This window comes from Macrosteles quadrilineatus, unplaced genomic scaffold (assembly GCF_028750875.1).
Source record: "Macrosteles quadrilineatus isolate MER2022 unplaced genomic scaffold, UCM_ALF_1.0 Scaffold_4__1_contigs__length_99947679, whole genome shotgun sequence".
In the NCBI taxonomy this organism is placed as follows: domain Eukaryota; kingdom Metazoa; phylum Arthropoda; class Insecta; order Hemiptera; family Cicadellidae; genus Macrosteles; species Macrosteles quadrilineatus.
In genome coordinates this window covers 58,830,644-58,847,999 of record NW_026542597.1, presented here as the reverse complement: position 1 = coordinate 58,847,999, position 17,356 = coordinate 58,830,644, and the positions used below count along the sequence as shown (strand labels likewise).

Sequence of the window (17,356 nt, the reverse complement as noted above, 5' to 3'; positions counted from 1 at the left end):
AACATTTGAGATTTATAGTAAGACACAGAGAAGACCAATAGACAATCTGCAAAAAACTAAAACTCTACAAAAACCAAGGTTGAAGAAAAATGTGATCAGCTATACAGCAACATCAAGTATACCAGTGGAGTTTACTGAAATAAATATGATGGAAGATGATAAGAAATCTAAAACATTTGGGATTTATAGTAACACACAGAGTGGACCAATAGACAATCTGCAAAAAACTGAAGCTCTACAAGAACCAAAGTTGAAGAAAAATGTGATCAGTTATACAACAACATCAAGTATACCAGTGGAGTTTACTGAAATAAATGTGATGGAAGATGATAAGAAATCTAAAACATTTGAGATTGATAGTAACACACAGAGTGGACCAATAGACAATCTGCAAAAGACTGAAGATCTCCAAGAACCAAAGTTGAAGAAAAATGTGATCAGTTATACAACAACATCAAGTATACCAGTAGAGTTTATCGAAATAAATATGACGGAAGATGATAAGAAATCTAAAACATTTGAGATTGATAGTAACACACAGAGTGGACCAATAGACAATCTGCAAAAAACTGAAGCTCTACAAGAACCAAAGTTGAAGAAAAATGTGATCAGTTATACAACAACATCAAGTATACCAGTGGAGTTTACTGAAATAAATGTGATGGAAGATGATAAGAAATCTAAAACATTTGAGATTGATAGTAACACACAGAGTGGACCAATAGACAATCTGCAAAAGACTAAAGATCTCCAAGAACCAAAGTTGAAGAAAAATGTGATCAGTTATACAACAACATCAAGTATACCAGTAGAGTTTATCGAAATAAATATGACGGAAGATGATAAGAAATCTAAAACATTTGAGATTGATAGTAACACACAGAGTGGACCAATAGACAATCTGCAAAAGACTGAAGATCTCCAAGAACCAAAGTTGAAGAAAAATGTGATCAGTTATACAACAACATCAAGTATACCAGTAGAGTTTATCGAAATAAATATGACGGAAGATGATGGGAAATCTAAAACATTTGAGATTGATAGTAACACACAGAGAAGACCAATAGACAATCTGCAAAAAACTGAAGCTCTACAAGAACCACAGTTTAAGAAAAATGTGATCAGTTATACAACAACATCAAGTATACCAGTGGAGTTTACTGAAATAAATATGATGGAAGATGATAAGAAATCTAAAACATTTGAGATTGATAGTAACACACAGAGAAGACCAAGAAACATTCTGCAAAAAACTGATGAACCACAGTTTAAGAAAAATGTCATCAACTATACAACAACATCAAGTATACCAGTGGAGTTTACTGAAATAAATATGATGGAACATGGTAAGAAATCTAAAACATTTGAGATTGACAGAAACACCGAGAGAAGACCAATAGACATTCTGCAAAAAACTGAAACTCTTCATGGACCAAAGTTGGAGAAAAAGGTGATTAGTTATACAACAACTTCATCTATACCAGTGGTGTTTGCTGAAAAAAATATGAAGGGACATGGTAAGAAACCTAAAACATTTGAGATTGGTAGTAGCACCCAGAAAACACTAACATACAACCCACAATCAAAAATTGAAGCTCAAAGTGAATCAATGTTGAAGAAAAATTGTATAAGTTATACAACAACATCAACTATACCTGTGGTATTTACTGAAAGATATGCTAAGAGAGTTGAAAATAAATGTGAAACATTTGGTATTGATAATAGCACCAAGGAAAGACCAAGAAACATTCTGCAAAATAGTGAAGCCCTGGGTGAATCAAAGTTTAAGAAAAATGTAATCAGTTATTCAACAACATCGACTATACCTGTGGTGTTTACTGAAAGATATGCTAAGAGAGTTGAAAATAAACGTGAAACATTTGGTATTGATAATGGCACCAAGGAAAGACCAAGAAACGTTCTGCAAAATAGTGAAGCCCAAGGTGAATCAAAGTTGAAGAAAAATGTAATCAGTTATTCAACAACATCAATTATACCTGTGGTGTTTACTGAAAGAAATATGAATGATGTCCAAAATAAATTTATGTCCCTTTTAACAGATTCCCCTCCTGAATCTGTTAAATCCTTAGATTTTGGAGAATCTCAGGATTCAGACAAGCAGTTCAATGAAATCAATGAGTCGATTGTGTCTTCAGATGAAGAATCATTACAAAATTTAAGGGATTCTATTGAGTGTACAAATGGAAATTTGTCTCCTTTCAGCTCAATTGGAAGTAATAGTTTGAACTCATCCAAACGACTTAAACGTAGATTACTTGACAGTCTTGATTACACATCTGATGATTCAGAATATAAAAGCTCTTCAAAATTTCTAAGAACTGATCTGCTGAATAGTCCCTCAAGTGAAACAAGTGAATTTTTGGGTGGTAATGTTATTTCTTCAGATGATTTTGCTGAACCTTACGATGGGTCTGAAAAATTTAGTATGAAGAACCCAAAAGGTGATAAAACATCAAGATTACTGCAAATGAATACTTCCCCACAATATGATTATAATCTACGAGATGGAAGCATCCCTGATGAACTCACATCGGGACACCCAAGTTCCATGAATGCTGCTTCTCCATTTCCATCTTTTGTAAGTACACTGTAGTAAGTTTCGTAATATGAAAGTAGTACCTACGGTACATGTACATGTAAGGGTATACTAAATTAACAAGAAGACCAATTAATTGCACATTACCATTTTATGGTCCCCAGTAGACGAAAAACTGTTCAAAATTAGTGTGATAGCTCTTTTTACTAATCCTCTGATTTTGATGAAATTAATAACCAACTTGTTAACCAACCATTTTTATTGTAATTTTGTGAACCAGCCTGATAGAGCCATGGAAAGGGAAGTACACAACGAGTACATGTACAAGTACTCAAGTACATAACGAGTTTTAACTGTCAAAATAGTTTTCCACAAGTATAATCAACTATTGTCTTTAAAAAATAATATTATTTAATGCAATACATTTTTATTTTACCTCTATTTGTTACCGTAATATTAAAAGTCCCAAACATAGTATGCTATCTCCAACGGTATCTGTACAGAGAATAAATTAACCTAATTAAAGTATAGGCCTATTTAAACCGGATTGATAATTGTTTAATCATAGATGGTCTTTAAAAAATTATATAAAAAAAAATTTTGTGTTAATTGTAGCAGTAAACCCCAGTTGATTGAGATATAGTAGAACGAACCCCTGTTAACCGAAACTCGGGTTAACCGAAATGGCTCTAAAAAATAATATAGGGCTGTAAAATGCTTCAATAACTTCAGTTGTCTGGTTTAAAGTATTTTCTATCCCATTGTAAAATGTTTGTAGGTAGCTGAAATAAAATACTGAATTATATAGACATTCTCTTAAATTCATTTTTCCTACACACACTGTGGTGATACATTGGCTATTTTAGCATATGATGGGTTAACTGAAAATGTGTTATCCGAAACGGCTCTCCCCCCTTTATTTCGGTTAACCGGGGTTCTACTGTAATGTAATTTAAATTGGGATTGGATCTATGAAAATATTTCTATTTATTAATATGTTTGAGTGAAACATAATGATCTAACTGATATTTGCTTAGTGGATGTTTATTTTTCTTAAGCATAGCCTACATAAGTTTGCTAATATGTAGGACAATAACATAGACAATAACATGGACAATAACATAGGCATAGCCCTTGGTATTCTGAACAAAACAGTAGGGCCTACAACTACAAACCCTCATTTCTGTAAAAATTAGGGTTCAAAGGTTGCAACTTATCTGATTTTTCCATAAAATATCATTATGTTACTCCCCCCCCATGATAAATTTATTGACATGCTAATGGGAGAACATATATGTCAGATTGCTGATAACGTGTATTTTGCTCTATACATATGTAACTCACATTAGATGGTAAATATTTTTAATTGGTTGTGTATATTTTATGTAGCTATTCTTGAGATTCTTAAGTTTCACATTACTTTAACTAAAAAAATGTTACTAGAAATAGATTTTTCTATCAAAATTTGTGACATTTATTTAGTTCTTAAACTTATCCCAATGGCATAGAGAATCTTAGTTGGGTGGTACATATTCCTCCAACCAACAGGGCTGCCTCATGAATGTCACCATCGTCACAGTTGCAATCAGTGTTAGAAATAATTTAATTTATGTAATTCAAAAGTTTTTCTGCAATTTACAGAGTGATGAAGTGAACATGAGGAGTTCATCTGATCGGGGGTTTGCTGACTTGAATGTTGATTCTCCTCTCTACGATCGAGATATGCAATCTTCAGATGAAGATATTGATAACTACTTAGTAAACATTTTTGATGATTGAGGGTACGTGCAATTATTATAATTTTGTATGAAGTGATGTAGAGTAACAAAAGTATATGGAGGGTTACAAATGAGAGTAATGAAATTTGATTCTGAATAGGCGGACTTTGTCCCTTAGTGTGTCAGCAAAATTGTGGGCTTCTGCACACTTGCTTATGATTCGACTAACTTGAGGTATTTTAAGAATGCAGCATCATTTCTATAAGCCCCGCCTGATACAGGTGTCTGCCCAGACATGGTTCTAAAGGTGTTTTCCCTAAGCTTAGTTAATTAACAAATTAACATATTAATTAATTAAACTTGTGATTAATTTTAATTTTATATGAGATGATAAAAATATCCCCGCCGCTGGAAACCTGTTGACTATGGGTATTTCCATTTGCCTTATTAGATTTCCACTAAAATATAAACATTTTAGATTTATTCCAACTTAAATATAACATCTGGTTTCCTGTCAGGTGAAAAGGATTTGACTCTCTAGTTTGGAGCTCTACAGAATAGTAATTAGACCACTTATCAATATACTTAAAAAAAACACAGGATATAACAAATATTCTCTGTTTTATTCTGTGTATTCCTATTAAATCCAACATTATTTAGTCCATAAAATTCGCTATGAAATTTTGACAGTCGGAAGGTTTTAAAATCCATCTTATTACTTTAAAAACTCAAAAATTAAAACTAAAATGTCAGAATTTCATAAAATTGTATTACAACATGGACATTTATTTAATGAATTATTTATGTATTTTCAGAATGTTTTTTCATTCAAAAAGTATTTGTTGTTAATTTGTAAATTAACTATTTTCAAAAAAAAAGCAAATTATAGGAAAAAAATCTAGTTTTGGGGGTATAATTCTACTACTACAGTAGACTCCCTCTTATCCGGACACCTTTTAACCGGACATCGGTTTGAACCGGACAACACTTGGCGGAAATGATATCTCTTTAACCGGACAATTTTTATCAGCACATTGGTTTAACCGGACTAGATCGGCAGGAAGTGGGCAGTAATGAAACGACTATTCTCGTGGGAAAGATTTGAGAGCAGTGATCACATGTCTAAATACAATGCTCTCCTAAATTTAAGTCGAATATCACAGTAAACAGTCAGTTTTAACGAGTTTTTGGAGACGTCGGTTTAACCGGAAAACCCATTAACCGGACTGGCCTCGGTCCCGAGCAGTCCGGATAAGAGGGAGTCTACTGTATTGTGATATTGTTGTCACTAAGTACTCATTGCCAAGATCACAATGTGTAGGCAAATGCTCTAAATGCACGATATACTGCAAAACACTCAAGTTCTCTTATTTGTTTCTCAACCTGAAACGATACCGTTCCGTGATGAAAGACGGAGTTGGGTATAAATGATCTTTAATCAACTTTACTAGCTCACTGTACGATTTAGCAGACGGTTTATCCGGTGTACAAAATCTTGCAAAAGTTTAAACGTATTTTCACCAATTAACCTCGTTACAACTTTAAAATAGTTTGAAACGTTCCGTATGAGTCCCACGCCTCCTTCTTGTTGATAGAACTTCCCGACACTCCAGATTTTTTTTTTTTTTTTTTTTTAATAGAGGGCCAGGCTTACAAGTTACCATGGGATTGCATCGCAGCTAGAACAGCTTATTGTGCACCCTCGTTCACAGATCCTCATTCTCCGTCAAATCCCAGGTCTTTGGTGAACCGTGAGAGCCTTTTGACTATGGTGACCTGTTTTTCCCTTTGATCTCCCATCAATAGGCCAAGGGATGTCATACGCAGACCTTGTAGGGCTGGGCACATAAATATACCTTCACAGCTTTCACAAGGTCTCTGGCTGGGGCAAGCCGTAGCGAGATTTCCCCGAAAGGACTCAGCTCCTGAACTTGCTTGACCAGCCAATCCTTTGTGGCTGCGTCAGCACAACCTCCACCTTTCTTCCTGGAGGCTTCAGTAGAGTCAGCTTTGGGGGTACCACCCTTGCCCTGCTTTTTCCCAGCATCCTAGTTCCCGGAGGAACTGGCTTTGCAGGCAGCAGAGTTAGGGTGCTTGGCAGCCCACACCAGCCTCCTCTCAATCAATCAATCAATCAATAAAATCTTTATTCCATATTAGTACTCTGTACATAGAATGGTGTCAATATCAATGAATACTAAGATACATTATAACTAAGATTGGTTAATACTAAGGCTGTCAAAAACAAAAGATATAGTTATATGCATGAAAAGAAAAACAGAACTAAAAACTTTCTTTACACATCATTTTTACATGGGAATTCGGAGAAAGAATATAATGTTAAATCAATAAGATATTTTTTTAGTTGATTTTTGAATTAATTAATATTTTTCTCAGATTTAATGGCTTTTGGTAACATATTATAAAATTTTGACCCCATATACATTGGCTTTTTTTCATAAAATCCAAGTTTATGGTTGTCAATGCCAATTCTATTCCTGAATCTTGTATATTTTATTATGAGTATCTCCAACAAAATGAAGTTGGTCCTGACGGTTTTTCACAGAAATTATAGTTTCATAAATGTACATTGCATATACAGTCATGATACCAATTTTAGAAAAAAAGAGTTTTACCGATTCATTATAATTTAATTTTAATATAATCTGAATGGATTGTTCCTGAATTTTTAGTATTTTGTTCAAATTTTGAATGGAAGTTGCCCCATATAATGAAAGACCAAAGGCGATATTTGAATGAATATAGGCGAAATACACTATTTTCAGAGTCTCTGTTGAACAAATTTTTGAGAGCCTCCTTAGTGCATATACCCCAGAGTTTAATTTAGAAACTAGATTATTGACATGGCTGTTCCAAGACAAGTTGCTGTCTATAGTTAATCCTAAAAATTTAGATTCATACACCTTCTCTAATTCAGTTTCATTTAGAATGATGGTAGGTGACAGCATATTTTTATTATTTTGATAAGTTTTGAATTCAATGAAATTTGTTTTAGCAGAGTTTAGTACTAAACTATTATTTTGGAAAAACTGATTTAAAAGAGCCAGGTTTGAAAATGATGACAACTCAACCTCCTCAATAGAGTGCCCATTTATTTGAAGATTGGCGTCATCAGCATAAAGACATAAGCTATAATTATTATGTAATTTTGGCATGTCTTTTATGTAGCATGTGAATAACAAAGGTCCCAATATGGACCCTTGAGGAACACCTCTTATTACTTGTTTAAGAGTGGATTTGTATTTGAGCAATCTATTGTTATTTAAATTTAAAATTTCTACAAACTGTTGTCGGTTACATAAATATGTACTAAGCCAATTATATTCTTTCCCTTCAATCCCAAACAATTTCAATTTATGTAATAAAGTCCCATGATTAATGCTATCAAAGGCTTTACTCAAGTCCATAAATATGCCTACAACTTTCTTGCCTTTATCAACTGAGTCGATCACAGATTCAATAAACTCTGTTGCTGCAGTTACCACTGACCTTCCTTTACGATAACCATGCTGGCAACAATCAAACAACTTGTTAGTTTCAAGGTACTCAATCAGCTGGTTCGCAACAACTCTTTCAAAAATTTTTGAAAATATAGTGATTAGAGCAATTGGTCTAAAATTATCAACTTCTGATGACTTCCCTTTTATAAAAATTGGTTTAATTTTCGTTATTTTCAATATTTGTGGAAAAATTCCAGTTATCAATGATGAATTGATCAAAAATGTAATGGGTTTAATCAATACTTCTTTTGCTTTTTTAATTATTGGTCCAGGAACTTCATCATACCCTGTGCTAAAACTATTTTTGAGATTGCTTATTATTTTATCGGTTTCTTTTTCATTTATTTCCCTAAACTTAAATTTTTTAGCTCACTTCTGGATAGCACCTTTTCGCCTTTGGCTAAAGCATCCGCTATCCTCCGTCTTTGCAACTCACCCCTGGAAAGTCGTTTTTCGTACGAGGGATCTCATACGCAGACCTTGTAGGGCTGGGCACATAAATATACCTTCACAGCTTTCACAAGGTCTCTGGCTGGGGCAAGCCGAAGCGAGATTTTCCTGAAAGGACTCAGCTCCTGAACTTGCTTGACCAGCCAATCCTTTGTGGCTGCATCAGCACAGCCTCCACCTTTCTTCCGGGAGGCTTCATTAGAGTCAGCTTTGGGGGTACCACCCTTGCTCTGCTTTTTCCCAGCATCCTAGTTCCTGGAGGAACTGGCTTTGCAGGCAGCAGAGTTAGGGTGCTTGGCAGCCCACACCAGCCTCCTCTCACTTCTGGATAGCACCTTTTCGCCTTTGGCTTAAGCATCCGCTATCCTCCATCTTTGCAACTCGCCCCTGGAAAGTCGTTTTTCGTTCCTTTCCGGTTTCTGCGAGCTTGTCGTCGTCAGATTTCAGTAGACCTTCCTCCTCCATTTGGGTCAGATTGTCTACATTGTTCTCACGAATACCGGGTATTTAAGTCCACCTCCCCAGTGACCCGATTAGAGAGGTAAGGGGTGCGTACGACTGGGTTACCCCTGGTTCCCAGAAGGCTCCGTTAAGACACTGAATATTAGGCCCCCAGTGCCACAAGACTCTTGGCACGGATCGCATTACACCTTAGTCTAGGGCCCCCCTCACTTGGTTCTGTAGGTGGACCAACACCCAGTGGCAGAAGGTAGCTCTCCGCAGCTAACAAGTGAGAGTTGGGGTTTAGGTTGTGGCCAATCTGCCGAACCAACCCCGCATGCGAGGTTTGGCCGGAACGGCGCGAAATTTTCTCCCACTCACTAAACCCCCATACCTTCCCGACACTCCAGATAATTGCCTCCATCTTATGACCAAACTGAAATCCTTCACTGAATGAATTCCCAATGTTCATTACTTCCCCACACAAACCGACAAAAAATCTCTTTAAGGCTCTAAATCAAGCCATCAATACGGGTCGCTGGAATTTTATCCCCCTGGAATTTTACCACCTGGGCAAAGCTGACGAGACTATGACTTAGTAACCTTAGTGCTCAAAAGTTTGTTCGCGGGCAGAATTTAACCCCCGCGGATTTGGAAGTCTAATGAAAATAGACAGAGTGTAATTAATTAGATTATCAATAAAAACCGGTTTTTTTTAACCCCTGGAATTTTACCTCCGGATTTTTAGCCCCCTGAATTTTATCCCCTGGCCGGATATATAAATTATTAGGCTAAGAATGATTTATTTTCCTATTTCTGTTTTTATTTAATTGTAAAAAATTTTATTTTAAAGTAACTATCGTTATTTATTTATTTTGTAATCTCAACTAAGTAAACAGAATTCGCTGTTTAATTTTAATGTTTAGGATTTGCGTTTGGGGCCAACTGTTGGTTAATAAGTATGTAAAATAAACTGAGTAGCTCATTTTTGATAATTGGGTGAACATTTCTTCATAAAGAAACAATAAGGCATATTTTGTTATTGTTAAAATACAAACGAAAAACATTGTTTTACCACGGTTGTATAATAAATCTTTAAAGTAATCTTCGAATCAATTACCATTCTGATGTTTGTTTATACCTCATATTAACCAACAGTTGGCTTCAAAGATCGAATCATGATACTCGAATCTCAAAATTAAAATTAAAAACCTGTTCAATTAGTTAAAGATAGGCTACAAATAAATTAAGATATGCTACTTAATAATAAAACGTTAATAACAAAAGTTCGCGGCCGGAATCTTACCCCCTGGTTTGTGACGTCACGTTCGCCCAGGGGGTAAAAATTCCAGGGGGATAAATATCCGCTACCCCATCAACACCACGCGTACAGTACCAAACGTAAACCAACGGTTCACTATCACCACTATTCTTCTACTTAATCCAAACTTAGACAAAACAGCTTATCTTTAGACCCGTTTATTATGGTAACAAGAGTTCTGAGTGTATAACTTATGTTTCAGATGAAATGGTGAGCTGGATGATCATTCTTTGTATCGAAGTATAAGTATTATTATTTTAGCTAAGCCAGCTAAAATGAAATTGTTGGTTTGATTAAGGTTTATTTGATTGAAAGGATATGTATGTTTATGACACATGAACATTTTAATGTTAGAATAAGTAGTTAGTGAGATAGCAGGTTCAACACAATTATGATTTCAGATCAGTTGTAAAGATAATAAGTAAAATAAGTTTTGAAAAGTCATTTAACAAGTTTCATTAACATTAAGTATTTTTATTTCAAATAATAAAGGTTTATTAAATGTGAATCACTTATTTAAGTTGTTCGTAAACTGTAAACTGTTAGTATTGTAAGTAAAATATGTGTATAGGCCTACTGTTACGGACACTACGGACAGTTATTTAATAGCAGTTTTGTGAAAGAAAATATTGTCAGTTAGTATTGTAAAAGATATTGTCAGGATACATTTTAGTAATAATTAATAAAAAATTATGAACAATTACAAGTTGTAATTATGTGTAAGTGTAATTTTGTTTGATTTATTCTTAATTTAAGCAATGTCAGTAAAAAATATAGCATGTTTCAATGTTTTTCTTGTCTTACTCATACCCCTTTCCCTTTACTGTTTAATTAGTTCACCGTAGTTTTAGGTCTAAAGTAGTTATATACCTTCTAGAGATCTTTTTTTTATTAAGTAAAACAAATATTACCATTAAATAGACATTGTTAATACTTTTTTCCTTAAGTTAAATATACAATTGATTTATTGTTTCATAGCTAAACCCATCTTGAGTCTTATTCACAATAAATTCCAAATAACGATTAAACTCGTAGATAAATGTGAAACAATTCATATTAACTGAATAGAAATACCAAAATACCCCCGCCACAGCAAACCTGCAGACTAAGCGAATTTCAACTTGTCTGATTACATTTTTACTCAAATATTTTCGTAAATAAGACATATTATTTATTCCCTATTTAAATAACATTAAATTTAACAAGTGCTTAGGTTTGCTGCTACGGGGAAGGTAAAAAGTGTTTTTTGACCATACGTGAATAGTATGGGATGAAATAAATAAATTTGCCAAATTTTATCAATATACATCCATAAACAAGTAAACTACAACAATTTTTATTTTCTCCATAAGAATAACATGGGAATTTTAAATTAAACTATTTTTGAATTTTCTCCGTGACCGTTAGGCATACAACAGTGCTTCAATATACTAAATTATTTCTTTTTTTAAGCTCTACAAAACGGTTTAGAAATAAATTGCAAAATTTTTTGTTTTTAGGGTAAAAATTGGGAAAAACACATTTTTACCCCATAAAACCCCCCATAAACCCCTGTTCCCATGGTCCGATTATGCTGGATCGCGAACTCGTTCGAATAAACGTAGGTTTACACGTTTGTACCAAATTTCATCAAAATCGTATCATTTTTGCTCGAGTTATCGCGCTAACGGACACATATATAAATATATATATATATATGAATTTGAACGGATGGTGTTTTTGGCCTCTAGGGACCTCAAAATGAAAAAGTAAATCGGTCCCGCGTCCAGGTCTTACCATGAGTACTACGGTAATAGCTTATTCCCTATATGGGAAATTCGCTAAAAAGAGCTTGTTTTTTTGTTTAAAACTTTCTTACGGTACTTGTTACTTGGGTTGCATTTTTAAAGCGAGATGAGGTCCGATCGTTTCCCAATTGATTCGTTTTTCCTAAGAATGATAATGATGCCTACCTCAGTGAAGTAGGCTAACTGAGCATCGGGAGCGAATGTTGAAATATCGCTCATAGGACTTAATTTAAAGTCAGACAAGAAGGTTTTACTACATTAAATTATCTTACTTCTTGCTTTTTTGGCTTACAGTTGCTGTGAACTAATAATAACTAATAGTTGCACTGGGCCAAATAATCCTGAAATGTAATACTCATGATTAGATCGTCACCACTTACCCTACCACCACTGTAAACCCAGTAGGGCGCGTACCCCACTAAATCTGTATTAGACAGCCAGTATACTGGCTGAATCACGTACTTCAGGCAGGTGTCCGTCCACTATTGATGTCAAACAAACCAATATTTCTTCTATGAACTCGAAGCATGTTCTGTTCTTCCAACAAAGCTGATTAACTGTTTACATTGATCTATAACCTCCTGAATATTACAAACATCAATATTTGCTCCCAAAAAAGCTACCGGTACTGAGTTTCTTTTTATTAACAGCTGTTTTTTGTTTATAAATTTGTTCTGTGTAATTATTATAGGGAAAAGTCAACCTTTGAGTGTGGCTTGCGCCCTTAAGGGTAAGATAAAAAAAAATTCAAAACCTTATTGCAAAAATATAAATTGAGATGAATCTTTTGACACCTCAAACTTTGCAATTGGTCCACAAATAAGGGAAGAGTAGTGTTCACAAAAAACTGATTCACGTATTATATATATATACTAGCTGACCCGGCGAACTTCGTATCGCCTAAGTTATAGGTTTCCCCTAAGACAGACCGATGGAAAGAAAGTACCGTTAAGTTTAATTTTCAAGATGATCTCGTTCGCATCGCTCAATCACGTCATGGTTGAAGTTCGTTCGCTACGCTCACTCACCTTTGGGTTGGAGCTCGTTCGCTACGCTCACTCACCTTTAGGTTGGAGCTCGTTCGCTGTGCTCACTTGCCTTCAGGTTAGCTCGTTCGCTACGCTCACTCGCCTCCAGGTTCAAGTTCGTTCGCTACGCTCACTCACCTTTTGGTTGCAAATTAGCTGTTGTCATAAATGTAAAAGAAATAATAGTGCTGCACCCTATTGGTAATCCTTGTCACTTTAATGCTATTGAACATCATAGAACAGAACCAACTTGTTTAATTGAAACAGCTGTTAAGATTCATTAATTCCATTTCTCATAAGGTTAACATGGGAAACTCCAGAGCCACTGGGGCGGAGCCCTTTTAAGAATTTCGAAACGGGAAATAGTTTACGTCCGATTCGCATACCTACAGAATTTACACACCAAATTTCATAACGATCGGTGAAGTCGTTCCGGAGGAGTTTGCAGACAAACACTGTGACACGAGAATTTTATATATTAGACTAGGTGAAACCCGTCGAAATCGACGGTTACTTTCAAGACTTGCGTTAATTCATCTAACTGTGTGAAATATACATACCGTATTTTGAGCATTTAGCATTGTTTAAAGAGTAATAAGTGTAAAAACAATAATGATATTAATTGCGTTAGTTGCCAAATTTGGTTGATCATTCAATGAATAAAATATTCCCCATACCGTACGTCATCAGAGTTATTATTAGTATGTTATATGGTATCTCTTCCTTTGGAAGAACCTTTAAATAGTATTAAAATCGTATTGGTGGATCTTTTGTAGTTAAACACTTCCGTGATTTCATCAGTGTAATATGATTTATTTTCAAAATCAGAGATGGATAGCTGATGTTGAACTTATAAAGTTGATAACAATTTTGCTCTTCAATTTTCAGTGATTATTAGTGAATAATTTTTAAATTAGCTTTCAAACAGTGTTTCAAAAAGATCTTTAAGAAGACAGGTTTTCTACAAATAAGTATTTTATACATTATACCTCTATATCATTAATAACTCTCACAACTTAAAATCATCTAACCTCAAATATTCATTTTATTTGTTTATAATACTGATTTCAAATTTTTTTGTTATGTAAACATTACCAATCTTTTTGTTCACATCTATTCCACAATTTTGGGAATTGAACTATTTTAATATAAATTTTTTTTATTGGACCAATGAAGTAAAATGACTTTAACATTTAAAAGACAAAATGTACTAGGTGACGGCAATTGTCTTTTTAGATCTTTGAGTATATTCTTATTTCAATCTCAAAATCAGTTTAAAAAACTTAGGTTAAATACTGTCGAACATATGTATACAAACTGGAAAGAATATGAACGTTTTATCCTGTATGATGACCAAACTGAGATTGATAAAGAAAAATACTGCCAGGAAATGAAAAAAGATGGTACTTATGGAACTAGTGTTGAATGTATGGTTATATCTGACTTGTTTAAAATCAACATTAACATCTTTTATCAAGCTAAACATTTTAAAACTAGAATCATCCATTTGGAAAATAAACCAACATTAATATCAAGATCTTCTCATAAAATTACAGCGGACCTACTTTTAACCGGCCGTTTGGATTGTGGACATTTTGAACTTTTAATTCCAAATGAAAGTATAGTCAGCCAAATTAATCGAAAAGATAAAATATGTGATGAGATGATTACTAATAGTAAAATTTCTAAAAGCATTTCCAGAGAAGTGAAATTTAGGACGTCAAAAGTAAAAACTAAAGCCAAACCAACTCCAATTTCCGATACAGTAGAGTCCCGCAAACTCGGCGTAATGTGGACTGGAAGGGTGCCGAGTTTGTGAAATGCCAGGTTATCGGGAACTAGGGTTAAAAATAAGGACAATACAATTTTTAAGCTTTTTAACCTCTTTTTTTTATTACAAGTCAGTATTAAGTCATCAGATATAGTACAAAGAATCCTTGGTACGAGTTGTGAATGATTTTACTTGAGCTGGCTTGAGTCCATGTTTGACTCGGATTCAAAATATCACTAATTTTCTGAGCCAGGTGATGGCCGAGTTATCCAGACTGCCGGGTTATCGAGTGCCGAGTTTGCGGGACTCTACTGTAATACAAATAAAGCTGTATACAATGAATGCTATGACCACAGAGGTGTTCAATTTCTTGTAACAGCAGACGATGTCAATCAAGATGATATGATTAAAGACAATTTTATGAACAAGTTATTTACCAGAGGATTCGGAGTTCCACTTCTTAACTCTGTAAGTTCTCAAGAAAACAATGAATGGCACAAACGGTGGCTTTGTGCAATGAAATTAAAAGGAAGACAATATACAATACCACAAGGTTCAATTGGAAGGCAATTTGTAGATGTTCTAGCCAAAGAGATCCAAGCAGTCCCTAATGGTATAAATTCAACCGAAAGAATATTTTTCTTATGTGCTACCATTCTTCAAAAAGATAAAATGGAAAAAAAATGGGTCTGACATAAGACGTTTGATGAAGAAAAGAATGGAAATGTGGGATAATGATCAATTTGATGAATTAATACGTGAAGCTGAGAGATGTGATCGGCAAATGAAAACATCACAAGAACACCAAGAAGAAGACCAGAAAATAAGAATCTTCACAAGATTGGTATTACAAGGAAAATTGCGTGAAGCTACAAGATGGCTCACAGATCGCTCCGGCGATGGAGTACTCACACCTGACGATATCCTTCCTGATGGTCAAAATGTTTTTCAAGTTTTAAAAAATAAGCACCCACGTCAAATGGTTCCGAATGACAATACCTTTCTAGCTGATGAGAACTTACCATTGATGGTAGATGTAGATATATCCAGTGACCACATAGAGAAGATGGCTAGACGTTTGCATGGAAGTGCTGGCCCTAGCGGAACAAATGCTGATCAATGGAAGAATATGTTGCTGCGCTATGGAGCACATAGCACTCGTTTAAGGGAAGCAGTCGCATCGTTAACTCAATGGATGGCAAACGGGATAGTAAACTGGAACTCGATCAGAGCTCTGTTAGCTAGAAGAGGATTAGCACTGAACAAATACCCTGGTATTCGCACAATAGGAGTTGGAGAAGTTTTGCAGAGACTATGTGCAAAAACCCCGCTTTTGTAACAGGTGACAATGTTCAAGAAATATGTGGATCTGACCAACTCTGCGCCGGAACGAAAGCTGGAATAGAAGGTGCTATACATGCTATGACGGACCTATTCAATGAAAAGAACCAAAATTGTATTTTACTTGTAGATGCTTCAAATGCGTTCAACGCCTTGAGCAGGCCTTTAACTCTGTGGAATGCTAGGGTGCTTTGGCCTCGTTGCGCTCGTTTCCTATTCAATACATACCAAGGCTATGCAACCATTATGTTTAGAGGAAGCAATAAAATCATCCTTAGTCAAGAAGGAACCACTCAGGGAGACCCTTTAGGCATGCTAATGTATGCAATTGGCATATTACCTTTGGTAAAAAAACTAAAAAGCCTAAATTGGAAGCAAAACTGGTACGCTGATGATTCTGCATGTTTCGGTGAAATACTTAAAGTTAGAGAATGGTTTAACGCTTTACGTGTTGAAGGGCCAAAATGGGGGTATTACCCAGAACCCAAGAAAAGTGTATTGATAGTAAAACCTGAATATAAAGAAAAAGCAGAAGAAATTTTCAGAGACCTACAAGTGAAAATTGTAACATCGTACAGGTTTTTAGGGGGTATTATTGGTAGCTCAGAAGAAAAGAAGGAATTCGTGAAAGAAAAAGTAAAAAAATGGGTTGATTGTATAAAGAAATTTGGCATAGCTGCACATAAAAGTCCTCAAGCAGCGTATACTGCCTTTACTAAGTCATTACAAAATGAATGGGCATTTCTCCAAAGAGTAACAGAGGGATTTAGTGAAGAATACGAAGACTTAAAAACTGCCATACATCGCCATTTGACTCCCAACCTTTTCGAACAAGAGATTTCTGAACTTGAACATGACTTGTTCTCTCTCCCTACTCGTTTTGGAGGCTTAAATATTCAGGACCCGACAAATAACGATGGTATTTCATTTAAAGCATCAAAACAATGCACAGAAAAATTAATATTAGCCATTAAAAATAGACAACCATTAAAGATTAATCATGTATCAACACTACAAGATGTAAAAAAGAAGATAAAACTAGAAAAAGACATGTTGGCTAAAGCAAATAATGAACGAATTATGGAATTACTTCCTGAAAGTCAAAAGAAGCCAATAATTAGAATTGTAGCAGGGAATACTAGCCAATGGTTAACTGTGACACCATGTGCATCTGATCATACGGATTTGTCCCCGGATCAATTCAGAGATGCTTTGTCAATTTGCTATGGCCGCACACTAAGAAATTTACCAGTACGATGTGATGGTTGTGATCAACCTATGAATCTTACACATGCATTAAATTGTAAAAAAGGAGGATTGATCAAACATGGGCATGATCAACATCGAGACCACTGTGCTGCGATAGCAAATATGGCCTGGAAAGGGGTTGAAGTCGAGCCTATTATGAGAGAAGCTGACCC

The 17,356-nt window shown here is 34.9% G+C and overlaps 1 protein-coding gene across 1 annotated transcript; it reads left to right on the top strand.

Moving 5' to 3' along the window:
* Positions 1–1,298: 1,298 nt before the first annotated feature.
* On the top strand, positions 1,299–10,509 carry LOC128992375 (uncharacterized). The gene is made up of 3 exons (XM_054415926.1): positions 1,299–2,599; positions 4,199–4,338; positions 10,211–10,509. Exons 1-2 carry the CDS (start codon positions 1,334–1,336, stop codon positions 4,334–4,336), a joined length of 1,404 nt encoding a protein of 467 aa, XP_054271901.1. The 5' UTR covers positions 1,299–1,333; the 3' UTR covers positions 4,337–4,338; positions 10,211–10,509.
* The last annotated feature ends 6,847 nt before the right edge of the window (positions 10,510–17,356 follow it).

Bases quoted from the DNA above. Each gene is read 5' to 3' on its own strand.
- LOC128992375 (XM_054415926.1), top strand. From the start codon at position 1,334: ATGATGGAACATGGTAAGAAATCTAAAACATTTGAGATTGACAGAAAC. The intron at 2,600-4,198 runs GTAAGTACACTG...TGCAATTTACAG, and splicing joins CTTCTCCATTTCCATCTTTT to AGTGATGAAGTGAACATGAG.